Below are 19,058 nucleotides of genomic sequence, written 5' to 3'. Positions count from 1 at the left end.
TTTCATTGACCTCAAACCAATTGAGATATTCACTCACAAGTCACAAGTATAAAAAATGTTCAGTATTTACTAGAATTTTGCAGCAGCATTTCTTGACCAGACATTTACAAAACATATCTATGCTGTCTATGCAAGGTCATGTTAATTATGTGACCCAGAACTGAAATATCATATAAAAAGTGATGAATGCAGACAAACTATAATTCTGTACAGGTTTCTGTCAAGATTCATGTTCAAGAACATCTTAGGTAGCAGAAGGGATTAGATCTTCAAGTGTAGCTGAGTCATTAAGCATCGTTCTCTTCCATCCAGGGTAATTTAGGTCCCTGAACAACATAGAATCATAAGATCAGATGTAAAATACAACAGTAGAATTCATCAAACTGTGCCAAGAGTAGTTTATAGGTTGTGTCACTGTCAGCATTATCAGAAACAAAGTTTTGATAAGCAAAATTTCCAAATAACAAAAGCATCAGTGCACTCCCACCTTGCTATTCTTTTACATGATTCACTAACAATGGAGAAAAACAGAAGCTATGCATACCTTTCCTTGCCGAATAATTTTTGGATAAGCTCCAGTCATGTCAACTACAGTGGAAGGATCTGCAACTCTTACACCACCAGCAACAACAAAATCGAGGCCCTAAAATAAAATTTAAATGACCACAAATCAAGAGCAAGAAAGACACTGTACTTCTGACAGGCGTACAGTAAGTGATTTACAAGGAATCATAACTACAATTAGGCCTTCTCATAGCTAAAGATCCAAAGAAAGATATACAAAACTTGTTAACTTTTGAAGTGTGAATTACGATCTCTTTCTGTCAGGATACAAGAGAAAGGCAAGTAAATACAGCAGGTACCCTTATTAAATTTCCCATATTTCGGGGAACCATGGAGAAACGTGGCCAGACCGTTGCAGGGTGGGTTAGGGAGTTTGTCCAAATATTCTTTAGAACTAAGTCATCAAATTGTCAAGAAGAGAAACTGAGATAAGCAGAGGAGCTCTGTTAACAAAGAAACCTATCTTATAGTTCATACATAAACTTAAACAGAAAATAACTACTTCAAACGATGTAATAAAACATTAACCCAAAGAAAGGATCAACATTTAAACGCACTGCAATGAGATGACTTCCTCAGATTACTAAATTAAACTTCTCTCTGCAGTAAATTGGAGGCAAAACCTACAAAATTAATTGACCTAAACAAAACAATCTTCTTAACTGAACTCATACCTCTGGTCCATATATATCTGCTATCACCACTGGATCCATCATCCATTCATTCTCCTTCGGCCATTTGGCACTGAGACAAGAAACACAGATTCAGTTTAAGATCATAACAAAATGTGTTGAACTTGTTTATCATTAATAATGAAAATAATAAGAATTATTTCTCCATCAATAACAAAAATAAATAAATAAATAAATAGATAAAAAAGTGAATGAAAGGGGAAAAGATAAAAACTAAACCAGCTTTAATCACAATTGTTCAAACCAACCTTGTGGATATCAATGGAGCATCCATCTTTTCCAATATTGCTTGGCATATGGCATCATCAGGGATACGGACACCCACATTTTTTCTGGAAGCATATTTGGCTGTTGTAGTACCATATCTTACACATTGTTTAGGCAATTCTTTGCTGGCAGTTAAAATGAAAGTGTACTGTTCCATAGAAACTTTGTCAGGATAATAATACATATAAAAGATTTGAGGAACCCAATGCAACTGTAAGTGTTTAATAAACATGCACTCATGATTATCAGCATTATTAATATGATACCAGGACATGCAAAAGAAAGAAACACAATGATCAGAGCTGTTCCACCCAGAAATGTCCTATGCCAAAAGTTCTCAAGATGGCTGTAAAAATCACCTGGAAGTTTTCTTTGTAAATCTATTAGCTATACATGCAGGGTGAAAATTTTGATTAAGAAGACAAGCATGTGAAAAGCCATATTATGCTGGGTATTGCTCCAGCTTCCCTCATATTCTTTACACTGTGAATAGCTATTATAGTGGCTCTTGAATGCCAATGATGGGTACCTTATATTTAATCAGCTAGCAATAGCTATAAGATGAAGGAGAGATTCTTACAGGTCCAGGTAAGCAGTGTTTAACAGCTCGAAATATATTTGCATGTCCTTGACCATCACCACGAGGGAACCCAGTTGTATATATATCTATGTCCCGGAGAGAGCGGCACAAGATACTAAGAGGCTGCATGAGAGAAGAGCAGGAATCATAACTGTCAATGGTAAGATGCATGGTAATTTACTAAACAAGTACTAATATCAATAAGCTCCTCGTGTATGCTTTCTGCATGCAGCATCCAAACAAAGCAGATTAACTAAATATCTAAACCTGTCTAAGGAAGATAAGAACTTCTATATTAAACTGAAGAGAAGCAACATTCCTTACCTTCGAGGGCTCTATATTCTTTATTCTGCAATAGGGGGGAAAACAAAAAGACCACTGTCACCAAGAGGTTGATAATAGAGAAATGTAAAGTTAGTACAAGGGAAACAACATCATCTACCTTCGAAGACGTTCAATAGCTGACTGGCTCTTCAAATGACAAACTATTGCATACCTAAGAACAAAGCAAGTGTTGACAGCTTTTAAATTAAAAATTAAATTTCAAGCTTCACATTATTCTGAACCAGAGAAAACAAAAAACCCACAGCTGAACCAAACATCAGCATGACGTTAAATTTAGGGAATTGTCATATACACCCACTAACAGAGGGATCAGGACAACTTCTGGTAGGAAACATCAATGGCAATGCATTCATAATAAAAATTATAATTATTATAGGCTTTACATCCAAAATCACATTTTCAGTTTCTGAAAAACCAAACAACTGCCATACAAAATAATGAATCAGGGAAATTGCCTTTAGAAAAACAAAAAAACTAGTTCAAAGTTGCATAAGAAAATACAGACTTAAAATTCTAGTTTTTCAAAATTTTCAATAACAGCCACCTTGTTAAAGACACAAAGTATCATGACAATAAACACAGCCTCTGACTAAAAATAAAGATAAAGTAGTGCCATACACAGTGTCGGTAGGGATGACCCCCACTGCTCCCTCTTTCAAAAGTTCAACAACAGGTTCCAGTTTCCAACAATCTGCTCCTGATGGATCAACTTCAACATACATCAACCTATCCTCCTAATGAACATAAGAATTTAAACTAGTAAACAAACAAAAATCCAGTGAAAATGTAAAACTATTATAATAATCACAACCTATAAGGAACCATAAACTCAACAATATGGGGAACAACATTGTATTGGCACTAGGTTACCAGACTGCTTACAGTGTGAAAATGGTAAAATTTACCAACCCTGCTTGTGCCTTGTAATTAACATTTCTTTCAATTCCTAAACAATTTAACATTAGATTAGATGTTATCAACATAATTCTATAAGTTCTTAAGACCCACTCATGGTGGTAAGGGTAACCAAATCCCAAATCTGGGATCCTACACTGTCACATCCCCTTGATCATATATTAAAAAGAATTGTTATGTTAGAGCAACAGCCACGTTGTTAACACTCAAACACAAAACATACAAATAATTTAACCATTACTGTTTAGCATTAACGTTTATCTTGATAGAATAACTTTTTTAAGATGCAATGCAGCAGTTTTATTGATTTGGTAAATCAAAGAAACAATATGATATAATAACATTCAACGTCTAATTTTGAAACTTTTATTGGCAACAAATATATATATATATATAAAGGCCAAATTGGTAAATGCCTTGAACACGTTCTCCCTATATCAAAATATTGATTACTATTTGAAGTTATCAAAAATCATTTCACACAGCAAGCCCGCTCGCTAGAGCCCTCGGATTGCAGAGCTCGAAATTTTAACACGTGGCACATTATTGTTCAGAAGTTCAATTTACAGGAATTAAAATTTTACGTTTCTTAAATATCTTTTGTAAAGAGCCGACATTTAGTAACTAGGTAGTCCGTGATGCGCCCTGGCCATGGAACCATTTTGATGATTAAGAAGCAAGAGAGAACAAATAATAAATAAGTTACTAAAAACAAAAACAATTTCAAAACCGCTTTTGAAAGCAGAAAGCTGCATCAGCAATAGCTCAGAGAAAAAAAATTAAAAAAATAAAGAAAGAGGAGAAGAAGACCTTGGTGAATTGAGGAGAGGAGTATTTAAGACGCTTAGGACTTCTCTTGATAGCCATGGCTAGGACTTTGGCCTTGGGCGTGTCGAAGGAGACACGGCTTGGAGACGGCGCCACACCGGCACGCCGCGTTGTTGCTGTTAGTAGCGAGTGTGAGCGTAGGAAGGATGTTGTTTGGTGACCGGACAATTGCGCTTCTGCCATCTTTCCGGGGCCCTCTGCTACTATGAAATTTGGAGCGAGCGAGAAAGAGAGAGAGGGAGAGGCAACCTCAGTTTTAAAACCTCCGGATCAAACCAGAAATGTTTGGGCCTTTTTGGACTTTTCCATTTTTATTTTATGGATTATTCTGGAAAAATCCTACTAAACGTTTTTTAACTATACGATGTATATGGTTTACGGTAACCGTCTGTTGGATTTTGACTCCATTTTCTAATGTTTATAAATTCAATCTAGAAAATTACGTGTTTGTAACCAAATATGGGATAAACATACGAGTTCTGAAATGAGAGGTGTACCGATCCATTTCAAATTTATTCTTTGAGATATTGCATTTGATATATCATTATAAATTTTGTAATTTTTTTTTTTTAACCAGGGTGTCCAATTTAGCTTGTCCACATTTCAACTAATCTCGGGGGGTCCATTGAACACTGTACAAACCCAAAGGATCAGGTAAGCCTGTCAACGTTATTATGATATGTGACCTTAAGGTTTAAACCCAGAAACTCAAGTGTTGATATAGAAATCTACATCAACCAGAGAATTCCGATCAACCTTGGTGGAACTAGAATGGATGTGCACATGATTATGTATAATCAGTAGTGGGTGAATAATAAATGCAATAAAGTAAATGGCAAAGAGATTTTTAAAGTAGTTCGGCGAGGTAAACTCTTGAGCCTACGTCCACTGTTTTCTGTATTTGTTGTGAGAGCTTACAAGGTTAATTCTCTGTCAAAGTCGTAACCCCTTTTTCATCATTTGTGGGGGTTTATATACAAGGTTTGTACAAAGGAAATAGCGAAAATAAAAGGATTACAATTGATCTGAACTATAATTCCGATATTCTCACGATTGGGCGTTTTGATCGCGTTGAGATTGATCTTGATTTGGTCATTCCCGCGATATCCGGGATTTGAACATATCTGGGAATTGTTTGAATGATCACTTGGGTTGTCTGTGACTAGCTTATGCACTATGTGTTGACGAGCTTGTGCTTGGTCGGACAACCGGTGGAGTCGAACTAGTCTTAGATCAAGCTATATCCTCGTGGTTGCTCGAGGTTGGTAGAAAAATCACACACAACATCTACCCCCTAGTGTTCGACACTCGTTTCGAGCTTCGAAGACTATTACTCGATTTGATGTCAAGCTCGGGATCACCAATAGGTCTCTAGACGCAGGTTCGGTCGAGCTTCCAAGGTCAACCTTATGTCCGGTCGACATGCTTCACACTTGTTCACTTCTCGCAATACCTGCCAAACTCAAAACATGAAAAGTCAGGGAAAAAATGTAATTTCAAAGCGATCATGTCGCATTAAATGCCTTTGTCAATCACGTTTCGTCACTCATGGGCGACTACAGCTTTTTACGCACGAAGTTGAGGCAACGTGCGTCGACAGTTGTCAGTATAACAGTCCGATGGCTCATTGCCCTTCGTGGATGGATGACACATGGCCACGTCTAAGGGCTAAGATTGCTCAACGAATGAAGTGTTGAGATTCATTATAGATCGACTACTACAGTTAAACCCTGCCTTTTCGTCTTCCATGCAAACCACTATAAAAGGTGGTGAAGTCGTCATAATGCTTATTCAGTCCACAAAAGTTCTCTGACATCTTTTTCCACTTTGTTGCTACTTGTCATCATCACAGTGCTCTTTCCAATGAGTTTCTGCACTTCTTTCGTTCTGGTAAGGTTCTTTTCCCTTCCTTTACTCGTTTTTCCCCTTTTTGCGTCAATAGATGGCTACCGTTGTGGCCACATTGTATGTTCTAGGGCTTTAGTAGGGTTTTTGAATGTCTCCGACGTCCTAGGTTTAAGGAGGGTTTAACATAGTGGCCGCCGAAGCCTTAGGTAGGTTGCATGCATTTATTGTGCGGTGCGAGCTATCTTGGGTGCCTGAACTAAAAGCAAGCGTGAAATGGTCAAGCTTTGACACATGTTCGCTTTTGTTTCAGGTACCCTGAAGCGAGCTATAACCATGTCTTCCTCCAGCAGTCGCACAATCAACCGCATGTTCGATTAGCCCATGGGCTCGACAGTCCTTGGGGACTCAGCCCCCGAGGTTTTGGAGGAAATCGTCGCATGAAGCTTGGATCCTAATTCAGCGGGCTCTTCCGATCGAGCCTTGATTCAGTTGGCTCAACCAGCGAAGTCTCAAGTCCATAGGCTGCGAAGGGAGCGACAATCCTCGATTACCGTTGGGGATCTAGAACGCATAAGAGTGGTCTATACACCGCAGCTTAACTTGATAGCCCCGGGGAATATTTCTTGAAAGAATCCCTCGTCTGGATGGGTGGCAACCTCTAAGACCCTCTTGAGATGTGGGGTATCCATTCCCCCTCATCATTTTATTAATGACGTGCTAAGGCGGTTCGACATCATTCCCCTTCAACTTTTCACAAATTCCTATGTCATTATTATTGCTCTGTATATAGCGTACATAATCGTTGAGTTAGGTGAGCTATCCGTCAAGGAGCTCGTTCATCTGTATAGGCTCAAAAAAGGTCAAGATTAGACATACTACCTTTCCAAAGTAAGAAAGGTACATTTCAACGGGCTGGTCGACGTCCCAAAGAAGGTCCCGTACTGGGATTCACAATTTTTCTTTTATAAAGCCCGGGAGACCGACGCCTTTGCCTCAAAAGCGAGTAAGATTTCAACTTACCGTATGTGCAAGGATCGCTTTCGAGCTTTGTATTCTAGCTAACCGGATTGCCTTGTATTGCAATTAACATCAAGCAGAATGATCTCTACCGTGATCTTGTAAAGGCTCCAACATTTCAGTGATATTCCCCATGAACAACGTAACATTAACGAAATCATTACGCTCCCCCACCTGTGAGCATATGACTTCTGTTGGAACGATGCAAGATTTCTTACGATCTTGGATAAGGGTAAGTTATCATTTGCTCACACTTTTTCGCGCGTGAATAAGTCGCTCACTATTTGTTACTTTCTTGCAGAGATGTGGGCCGAGAAACCCAACGCCTCAAAAGTAAACGGCAACTTCGACGGTTGCCAAGAAGACATTGGCTAGCCTAGTGACGAAGCTGCTCGCTGATGTAGCCAGTGTGAAATGCGCCGGTGGCAAGCTTGGGGAAGGCCTAAGCGCGAAAAGGCATGCGACTGCTTCGAAGACAGTAGGAGAAAAAAGTGTCTCCGAGTCCTAGAAGGGGCTAGTGAAGAAACCTCCCGAGCTTACTAGAGGCTCAGGGAAACTGAAAGCACTTGAGCAGGACGATAGCTCTGGTAAAAAGAAAGCAATCGAGCCTCTAGGGGGCTCGAGCAAATAGAAGGTGGCCGAGCAGCAAGGTGGCTTGGGCAAAGAGGTCGTCGTGCAAGTTGACGGCCTAAAGAAAACAGTAGCCAAGGACTTGGCCAAGAAGAAGTTTGCCCCTGCGAACAAGGCTAGCACTACCGAGGGGAGTAAATCCAGCTTATCCTGGACAAAAAGTAAGTAGATGGATGAAACGGCCCAAGCTGCAGTCGACGCTCTGATCGACCAACTCCTTGACCATATCAACATTAGGGCCGCAACGGGTAGGGATGGGATCACTTCGTGAACCTTCACGATCATTAGGGATGCTGCCCCAACCGATATGTTGGCCTTGGTGTACAGCTATGCGGCGAAGGTAACGATAGTTTGCTCTTTTTTTCTGTTATCATTGCATGCTATCTTTGCTTCTTGTTAACTTTTCGTCTTGTCCCCCTTTTCTCCTTTTTTTTTTTTGGCTAGGTTGGCATGGCGAATAGGCTCCTTTATGACGAGTGTTATGCCACTTTGGAGGGCACTCACAAGGGGGGGGCAATTGGCGGAGACGGTGAAGGAGGACGCTCTAGCTAGGGCTGAGGTTATTGAGAGAGACAGGGTGGCCAAGCAGGCTGAGCTCAAACAGTTCAAAGGGGAAATAGCAGCCTTTAGGGTCAAGGAAAGGGAGTTCCTTAACAAGCTCAACGCGAGCAAGGCTGCTTGGGCGAAGGCTAAAGCTAAGGCAGTGGAAGTTGAGAAGAATTTGGCACAATAGTGAAGTGCCAATAACAAGTTAAACTTTGACTTTTCCTCGGCTTAGAAGGCCGCCTCAAACTGGGAGGCTAAATCTATGTAGTCCTCACTCAACCTTGCCCAAGAGGTGGAAGATCGACGAAAGGCCAAAACCGAGGCCAGTTAACTCAAGTTCCACATTGAAGAACTAAACAAGGTCATCACTACTCAGGCCTGGCAGACATCAGTCTTCCTCGTGCAGAAATTGAGGGAAGCCCACCCTTCAATTGATTTCTCTTTCCTTCCGCGAGCTTACTAGAAGAAAGTAGAGAGGATGAAGGTTGAGGCCCAATGAATGGCCTACGTCTACTCAGATGACTCCGAGGATAATGATGAGGGCCAACAAGAGGTTGATGAGGGCCAACAAGAGGTTGAGGAGGGCCAAAAGGAGATTAACCTTAAGTTGGAAGTCGAGGATCCAGCTCTCTTGTCTACACTTCCCTCGAGCTAGGCTCCTAACCTTGGAGAAACTGATGTTGTCCCTCCTGTTGAAGAACCATCTCTTACCTTTGGTGCTGAGCTCCCTGGACTAGCCGAGGATGATCCCCCTGCTCCCTCAGTTGTCTGAAGCTTCATACTATTAATGAAAAAGAAATTTCTCAGTATACCTTTGTCAAGCAATGATTATTATATTTATGCGGAGTCATTTTATTCGTCCTAGTTGGACTTGTAATGGAAGATCTGAATTCGCTCTAAGTTATGTGTAGCCCGCTTCTTTAAGAACTTTCCGAATGTGTGCGAGGAAATCTTTGCAAATCTGATTCCTGATCAATTGTCCGCTTCGAGTTTTAGTCGCCGGCTTAAGGCCGATTTCCTCCTACGTGTTTTCTCTTGAGAAATTTTCAAGTTTAACTTCGTCTATTTAGGATGTTTCATCCTCAAGTAGTTGGATTTTGGCGTGGCTTTTTGGGGTAAGCTACCTTTTTTCTAGACTCTTGACTCCAAGCTCTCTTTTTGGAATATGATCGAGTAGATTGCGACCTTTGAGGCAATAAATAAATGCTAAGTAAGCTAAAAAGAACTTTAATAGTGAACAAAGAGAAATCATGAACAATACCTTTTTTATTGATCAAGTGCTTCGGTTGTGGGCGGCCTTACAACAAAAAAAAAATGCAAGTGAGACCCGAGCTGCTTATTAGTAATACCTTCATAAATGCTCGGTGTTCTAGGTGAAAATACCATGGTGCAAGCTTTTTTTGAGATCCTAAAAGGACCTTCCCATTTGGGTTCAAGTGCCCCCAAGTTTGGGTTTTGGGTACCCTGGATGACCTTTTTGAGGACTAGATCGCCCACTTCAAAGTCTCTACTTTTGACTTTGGTGTTTAAGTATCATTTGACTTGCTGCTGATATGAGGCGAGCCTCAATTGAGACTTGGCTCGGTAATCTTCAATTAAATTTGGCCTTAGACAGAAAAGGTCTTTATTTACTTCCTCGTAGAAAAGTTCCCTTCGGAACGAACTGATTCCCATCTCTACCGGGACCATTGCTTCACACCTGTATGATAAAGAGAATGAGGTTTCACCTATCGAACTATTGGTTGTCGTTCTATAGGACCACAAGACTTCAGGCAACTCATTGGCCCATCTTCCCTTCAGGGCGTTGAGCTTCTTTTTAATGGTATGCTTGATGACTTTGTTCACGGCCTCCACTTGACCGTTAGTTTGAGGCCGGTAAACAATGGCGAAGCTCTTCTTGATGTCAAGTTGCTCGTAGAAAGATCTGATGTCTTCACTGTCAAACTGTTTCCCGTTATCAGTTATTATAATATGGGGGATTCCAAGCCGTTAAATAATATTTTTGTAGACAAAGCCCTTCAACTTGTTCGACATGATGATTGCCAAAGGTTCGGCCTCTGCCTACTTGGTAAAATAATCAATAGCGACCATTGCAAACTTAACACCCTATTTTCCTTGAGGCAAAGGGTCGATTAGGTCAATGCCCCAAATCACGAACGTCAGGGGCTCGTTAGAGTAGTCAATTCCTAAAATAAAGCTCTGGAATATCTACAAACCTTTGACACCTTTCACATATGGGCACATATTCCGTCGTGTCATCGACAACCGTCGGCCAATAATACCCCTAGTGAGGTACTTTGTAAGCTAAGGACATGCCTCCTGCATGATTTCCACAAATCCTCTCATAGATCTCTCTTAGAACATAGTCTACGTCTTCATGATCGAAACATCGTAGCAGCGGTACGTTGAACCCGTGCTTATACAATTTATCATTGATGAATGTGTATCGGGCTACCTTTGTGTGGAGTGTTCTAGCTTCAGTTCTTTCCTCCGATGGTGTACCATCCCTTAGGTAGGCGATGATCGCGTCCATCCAACTGTATCTCCGACTCGTTGTTAAAACTAGTTCCCGCGAAGCTGAGATGCTTTGTTTTGGGAGGAACTTAACTAGGATAAAATCAGTCTTCTCTTGGTTCATTGTAGAGGCTAAGTGGGCTAATGTGTCTACTTGCGTGTTCTTCTTCCTTAGGATCTGGTGGATTGTGAAATACCTGAACTACTTGAGCTCGGCTTCAACTAGTTGTAGATAGGACAACATCATGTCCTCCTTCACCTAGTATTCCCCAGTAATTTGGTGGACCACGAGCTGTGAGTTGCTGTAAACCTTAACGAATTCTGCCTCCATTTCCTTGGCGAGGTGAACCCCTGCGAGTAATGCCTCATACTCAGCCTCATTGTTGGAAGCGGTGAACCCGAACCTTACCACGGCTCTAATCAGGTTTCTTTCTAGACTTCGAGCAAAAGCCCCGCTCATGCCCCTTTCTCATTCGAGGAGTCATCTATATATAAAGTCCATTGTCATAAGTCGTCGAGCTTTGACTCCCGTTGCTCGATTTCTCTCGAGGTACCTAGCCTTGGCAGGCTTGACTCACCTTTCGACTGATAGGAAAATTCAGATATGAAGTTTGCCAAGGCCTGACCTTTAATCGCTGTCATCGGGATGTACTTGATACCGTGCTAACTCATCTCCATTGTCCACTGGATTAACCTACCCGATGCCTCGAGCTTTTGCATTATTTTCTTTAGAGGAAGTTAGTTAGCACGTGAATTGAGTGTGCCTAGAAATATGATCGCAGCTTCCTAGCAACGATGACAAAGGCAAAGGCAAGCTTCTCCATCTCAGGGTACCTCGTTTCTGCGTCGAGTAGTCTTTTGCTTATATAATATATCAGCCATTGCACTCCTCCTTCCTTGTGTACCAATGCCACGTTGACAGCAGACTTTGATACCAATAAGTACAATAACAATGGCTCACCTTGGATGGGTTTTAACAACAAAGGCAGTTGTCCCAGATGTTTCTTCAGCTCCTAGAAAGCTCTCTCACACTCTTCTGTCTACTTGAAACCTCCCTTTCCTTTCAGGGTCTCAAAGAATGGTACGCATCTGTGTGTGGCTAGAGAAACAAACCTGCTAAGTGTGACCACACACCCTATCAAGTTTTGCACCTGCTTTAAGCTGGTCGGGCTTCTCATATCAAGTAGAGCTTGAATTTTCTCTGGGTTGGCTTCTTCACGACGTTGGTTCATGAGGAAACCCAGGAATTTCCCCGAGCTCACCCCAAATGCACACTTTAAGGGGTTTAGCTTCATTTGGTATTTTCTGAGGATTTCAAACATTTCCCCCAGATGCTCAATATGGCTTTTTGCCACCTTCGGCTTGACGAGCATGTCGTCAATGTATACCTCCATAGTCTTGCCAATTTGGTCAGTGAACATCTTATTCACCAAGCGCTGATAGGTCACCCCAACATTCTTGAGGCCAAATGGCATAACCCTAAAACAATAAATTCCACAATCAGTAATAAAAGAGGTATGTTTTTCATCAGGTTGGTACATCGAGATTTAGTTATATCTTGAGTACACATCCATAAAGCTAAGTAGAGTGTTTTCGGCTGTCGCATCTATTAGCTAGTCGATCCGTGGTAGCGGAAAGCTGTCTTTGGGACAGACTTTGTTCAGATCTGTGAAGTCGATGCAAGTCTGCCACTTACCGTTTGACTTTTTGACCGGGACCGAGTTGGCGAACCAGTTCAGATATTTGACTTCTGTGATGAAGTTGATTTTCAAGAGTTTGTCAACTTCATCTTTCAGTGCTCGTGAGCACTCTGCATCCATAGATTTTCTTTTTTGTCTTATGGGTCGAGCTTTAGGGTCGAGATTCAACCCGTGGCATACTAACTCGGGGTTTATCCCCACCATATCTGCATTCACCTATGCAAACACGTCGAGATTTTTCTTCAAGAACCCCGTCAGATTTTTAGCCATTTCTTCACTCAGATTGTTGCCAATCTTTTGTACGCGAGTTGGATCTTCCTCGCTAACATTTATTTCTCACAGCTCTTTTATCGGCCCTGTTGTGGGTTCTTCTCTATGGATGCAAGGATCTATTGTATCCTCGAGTAGTTTAGGCTTTGGCTTGGATTCTGCTATAACCATAGTTTCGGGAGTGGCTACTTTTGTGCCATGCGGGAGTGGCTACTTTTGTGCCATGTGTATGGCCCTGTTATAACGTTCTCGAGATTCCTTTCTACAGCTTCTGATCGTCGCGATCCCCTCGAGAGTTGGAAACCTCATTGCTTGGCAGCGAACCAATGTGACTGCACTCAAGTCATCCAAGATCGGCCTTTCGAGGATGACATTGTACGAGGGAAGGCCGGTTACCACTAAAAATTCGACCATCACTATCCTGATCTTGGGCTCCGTCCCCAAAGTCACGGGGAGGTCGATCGTCCCCTTGGGAACCAGGTTGTCCCCGGTAAATCCATAGAGCAGCGAAGGGAATGCCCTCAGTTCTCTCTCTGTGAACCTCATTCCTCGAAAAGCTCCCAGAAAAATGATGTTCACTGCACTCCTATTGTCAACCATTACCATTTGCACCCGGGCATTACCGATTGTAGCCGCGACTATAATCGCGTCATGATTGTGGCGAGGGGATTCTTTGCATTCCTCGATCGTGACTCCTACTACCTTGCTCTCTTGTCTAGGTCGCTTGGCGACTTCTATTCACAGCTCATTATCCGGGGAACCAAGTCTGTCCTTGCCTCACGAGCATATTGCTCGCGAGTGCGCCTTGAACTCCCTGCTATGTCGGGGCCCCCGTAAATCATGCCTACCCAGACTTCATTGTTGGCATTTGGCGGGGCTTGTTGGACCTGAATCTAGGCTTGGTTTTGGTCTGGTTCAGGATCTAGTTGTTTTGCTTGCTTGGATTTTTGCTCACTAGTGTCGTCTTAACGAATTCCTTTAAGTGGCCTCTTCTTATCAAGTCTTCACATAGCATCCTTCAAAGCTCAGCACTCGTTTATGTTATGCCTGACATCTCGGTGGTATTGACAATACTTTTCTTGATCTCTTTTGCCTGGAGCCCCCTTCATTCTTTATGGAGTGGGTAGTCTCTTCACCTCACAAGAGACTTCGTAAATGTGGGCTATGTCCTCAGTGAGGCGGGTTTATTCTATGTACTGTGGGAAAAGTTGCCTGTCTCCGCGATTATCCATTTTTTGTCTCTTCTGGAACCTACTGTAATCCCTTTCATTACAGTCTTAGCCCACGCGCTTATCCGATAGGCGATCTTGTTGCCTGTCAAGGGCCTCCCGCTTCGAACTTCTGGCCACTACTGCTAGCGAGCTCTCTACCCATTGGTGGTTTATGGCCATCTGATAGAACTTGATCAGGCTTACATGATCTTCACTTTGAAGTTCTTTCCACAACTCTGTGTTTGATCTAATCACTGCAATCAGTAAAGTTTGGATGGACTCCTCAAGCGCATTTGCAACATTTGCCTATTTGTTCTGGAACCTTATCAAGTTTGAGGTCAATGTTTCATCTTTCTTCTGACGAATGTTGCTCAAGTAGCTCAACGGCATTGCAAACTGCCTCCTTGCTTGAAATTGTTATAAATACAGCGAGGAAAATTATTTTCTAGAGTTTGCCTTGAGCCTCTTATACCATCTCCTGGCATCTTCCACTAGTGTGACTGCGAAGCACCTGTACTTCGCCAAATCAGAGACCTGGTGACTCTCCATAAGGTCGTTGAAATTATCGAGGTAGTCTCTTAGGTCCCTTCTCCCGTTGAACTTACTTTTTGGCACCCTAAATCCTTGCAAAGGTGGGGCCTTGCGAACTTCCTCTGTAAAAGGGAAACTTACTATTTCCTCGGCCATGCCATTCTGGCGAGCTTTCAGATCGTTGAGTATTCTCTGTACACAATCTAAGTCTTCATTGTGGTTGCCTTGGCTAGTTCTGTCTAGCCTTACTTCGAGCAAATGAGTTTGCCCAAATCTATCGCTTGTGAAGCTCCTCTATTGTGCGCATTGATGTGCAAAGTTGAGTAATGATGGCTAGGTTGATGAGTGTTATCATGCTCATCGGTTCGTTCCTCACGACGTTGGTTATAACCAATGTTGGTCATTGCCAGATTGGCACACACTCGTGAGCTGATGGAGATTGATCTTGTCTTGGGCATGGGTTAATATTGACACGCTGACGCTGGGGATATTACTAAGTGTCTCGAGGATGGAAGTTGTCTTCACTCTCCCCCAGTGGCTGTTTCCTTGGTCGCCTCCCAGGGTTAGTTTGCCCTCGGGACTCACGCTCGTGAGCGGAGTGTAGCTTGCAATGTCGGGGGTAATGGCCGCCTCTTGGAGCCGATGAAGCAGACTAGTCACCTGCAAAATTCATATATATTGGGGTGGCGCTGGTGAAGCGCGACTGGTTAAGATTATGGGCAGGTGGTTGCTAATTCCTTAGCTCAGCCATATTTTGTTGCACCGCCTGTGCAACCATTATTCTGATCATTTCCACCAGCTGGCCATTGTCGGGATTTGACATCCTTGCCCCCTGGTTATTCACAACGTGCTAAGTTGTTGGCACGGGTGGTCAGCATCCAGCGGCATCCTGTTGTACCTCCTAATGGGCGGTTTCCACATTCTCAAGGTTTCCGATGGTGGTATTTGATCTGGTGTGCACCATTGTGGGCTTGGATTAGGTAGGCTGTCGTGACTGTTCACAAGAATTGTTGTGATATTGGTGGAGGCCCTCCTTGTAGTGCCAAAATGTTGGTACAAAAATCTGCACTAACCAGAGAATTCTAATCGACCTTGGTGGGACCAAAATGGATGTGCGCGTGATTATGTGTAATCAGCAGTGGGTGAATAATAAATGCAATAAAGTAAATGGCAAAGAGATTTTTAAAGTGGTTCGGTGAGGCAAACTCTTGAGCCTACGTCCACTGTTTTCTGTATTTACTGTGACGGCTTACAAGGTAAATTCTCTATCAAAGTCGTAACCCCTTTTTCATCATTTTTGGGGGTTTATATACAAGGTTTGTACAAAGGAAATAGTGAAAATAAAGGGATCACAATTGATCTGAACTGCAATTCCGATATTCTCACGATTGGACACTATGATCGCGTTGAGATTGATGTTGATTTGGTCATTCCCACGATATCTAGGATCTTAAGATATCTGGGAATTGATTGAATGATCACTCGAGTTGTCCGCGACTAGCTTATGCTGGGTCGAGCTATGTGTTAATGAGCATATGTTGGGTTGGACAACCGGTGGAGTCAAACTGGTCATGGATCGAGCTATATCCTCGCGGTTGCCCAAGCTTGGTGGAAAAATCAGACACAACATCAAGAATGGGAACAAACCTTCTTGAATGCTAAACCAACTCCTTTAAGGTTATAAATTTTTTAAATTTGTTACACAAAACTTTGTAAACTTATAATGTGAAATTTATATCGTACACTTATATTGAATTATATAATAACCAAAGTCGTGATTTCATTAATCTAGCTAAACCCTTCTTTTACCATTCAATTGATTTATTTCGAAATTCTTCAATGATTTATTTAAAAAAAAATTTGAAAAGGTGAAATTTATGAGTCTTTTTGCCAGATCTCTCAGTTCTCACCCCTTTCTCTGCGTCTGGGCCAATCAAGAAGGGTAATATTGTCTGTCAACACAAAACAAAACCCATTGAAGATTAAATTTAAGGCCTTGTTTTGTGTAGCAGCAAAATGGGGGTGTTAAGATATAACATTAGGGCACTGGCAAGTGGCAATGTTATTGTTGGCTCAACGGGAGGCCCCTTATTGATTCAATCTTCAATTTGCATTATGAGATATGGCACTATGAAACCGTCTTTTGTTTTTAGCAAATTTTAGAAATTGTTGTTTTGTTTTGTTTTCCAAAGTAAAAGATATTACATAATGGAATCGGGCATTGCAAGATGGGATTTTAATGTTTTAGGAAATGAAGCTTTACTCTCAAAATAGAAAGATTATAAAGCATCAAATCCCAACTAACTTCCACAATATTAGACTTTCCAAATGAAATGAAATCAAATTATAACAAGTTTAAGCGGCAAAGCAACGTCGTTTTTGCCTACACACGAAATGAAATGACACAATTAGCGATACCTTCTCTTTTCAACTTGCGTTTACAATTCCCATCTGTCATTGCACTGCTAAACAGTAAACACTCGCCACTATTTCTTTTAACAAAATAAATAAATAAATCAATATAAAATTGTAAGAAATGTAAACAAGATACTTGAAGTTAAAATGAAATTTTAACATTGAAGATTCTTTCATTGGAAGCACCACACTCTTTAGAAAAGAAAAATGACAAAATCACTATCCACAACATAGAAACGTGTTCAAAAATAAGTAAAATCTAATAGAAAAAAAGCATGCCCTTTCACCAACTCAACGAAAGCCTTGTAATAATCCTTCTCATCATGGCCTATAATTTCATCGTTCTGTTGAGTGTCGTAATAATCCTCCTTATCATGTCCTTGAATCATGAACGATAGCAACTAATTCCGAACTACATGTAAAACAGTTGCCACCTGTGGCACAGGCAAGAAGGGGTATAGGGCCCTCTCACACTTCAAGCAGGATGATACGATCTTGAGCGTTTCTTACACAGACAGTGGTGCAATCAGAGTTTGTGAAGCAATGTTTCGAATAATGCTTGTGAAATTCCTACGAGATTAAAAGAAATACCAATTATTATTATGATCACTTAATTAATATTATGAATAATTTACAAGTGGTATAATATTTTATGTATAATCAAATCAATTACCTCTTAAAAGCATTAAGAATTTGTGGTTAACAATTAATCATTATTAAGTAGTAGGGATTCCGTTAAAATTAATCCTAAAACCATCTGTTATTGATTCCTATTATTTTGGTTACTCTGTTTAGAGTCAAAAAAGTTTATCTTCATAATAGCGTTAAAATCCTGTTATAACTTGGTTTTAGGAATCAAAATTTACTGACTGCGCAGAACCGGTCAAAGTTGGTCAACAATCAGCTAACGACTAGTTTTGAGTATTAATTACTAACATAATACAGATTTGAATGTTATAACAAACTAAACGAATTCTAAGTTACATGCAAATGGAGCTGAATGTTATAACAAACCAATTATTCTAAGTTGCATGAGAATTGAGCCGAATGTTATAACAAATCACTTATTCTAAGTTGCATGCAAATGGAGCTGAATGTTATAACAAATCATTGATTCTAAGTTACATGCAAAAGGAGATGTAAAAGAGGAGAGAGATTACGAAATTAGATGATTAATTATCAAGTCAAATATGTATAAATACTTACTCCTTTCACTTCTTTTATAAAACAAATTCCACAAAACAATCTCTACTCTTTCTCTCATTAGCTCATTCATAATGGCTAGCGTCGAAGTTGCTAGCAATGTCGTCTACATCATTGGTAGGTTATATTGCGTGTTTTTTATTTGTTGCTATGAAAAAACATGACTTCTTGTATGTTCGATCACTTTTTTTTTGTTTTAATAAAATATTTTATTTTGGTGCAGGGAATGTCTTCTCCATTGGCCTCTTCCTCTCGCCATCATAAACTCTTGGGGCCGTTTGTTTATTATTTTTCTCTATCGTATTAATACCATTTCCAAAATACACGTTTGTTTTCCTATTCTGAAAATACTATTATATTTTATTTAACAATTTTAAACCCCCTAAGTTTATTAATTTAACTAAACACCCCTGAAAAAAGTTTATTAATTGACAAAAACACCCCACCCACCCACATATGCCAGATTATGGCCACCACTGGCAGAAGGTGACTAGAATCTGGTATAATGGCGCACTACCAGCTGGATCTGGCCAGTAGTGCGTAAAAAAAGCCAGATCTTTGGTCGTAGTTGGTCTTCAACGATGGCCAAGACATGGTCGTCGTTGACCATCAATAACAGCCATATCTTTGGCCTTCGTTGACGACCAAACACAGCTAGATATGGCCTTTTTCGACCAGATCCACCGCTAAAAAAGGCCATCTCAGTGCATGACCGGCCAGATCTAGCCAGTCATGAGCCGTAACGCCAGATTCTGACGATGGTGGTCGGAATCTGGCAATTATGTCTAGTGGGGGTGTTTTTGTCAGTTTACAAATGTTTATATATTGGGGTGTTAAGTTAAATTAGCAAACCTATGGGGTTTTTTTGTTAATTTTTAAATTCTACCTCGTAATAATCACCCAATTCTACCTACCAATAATATTTCAAAAATACTACTCAAAATAATAAAACAAACACACATTATTTTTGATATTTTTAGAG

At 40.8% G+C, this 19,058-nt stretch overlaps 1 protein-coding gene across 1 annotated transcript; it reads right to left on the bottom strand.

The window, feature by feature from the left end:
• Positions 1-15: 15 nt before the first annotated feature.
• Positions 16-4,499, bottom strand: LOC116128166 (uncharacterized protein YciO-like). Its single transcript, XM_031413862.1, is given in 10 exon segments — positions 16-292; positions 294-326; positions 545-643; positions 1,239-1,308; positions 1,505-1,671; positions 2,104-2,226; positions 2,428-2,452; positions 2,546-2,599; positions 3,067-3,182; positions 4,174-4,499. Coding segments are annotated over 10 exon segments (936 nt in total). The 5' UTR covers positions 4,375-4,499; the 3' UTR covers positions 16-244.
• Positions 4,500-19,058: the final 14,559 nt, after the last annotated feature.

The sequence above is a fragment of the Pistacia vera genome, unplaced genomic scaffold (genome assembly GCF_008641045.1).
Source record: "Pistacia vera cultivar Batoury unplaced genomic scaffold, PisVer_v2 Contig1053, whole genome shotgun sequence".
NCBI lineage: Eukaryota > Viridiplantae > Streptophyta > Magnoliopsida > Sapindales > Anacardiaceae > Pistacia > Pistacia vera.
This window is presented reverse-complemented; position numbering and strand designations above follow the sequence as displayed.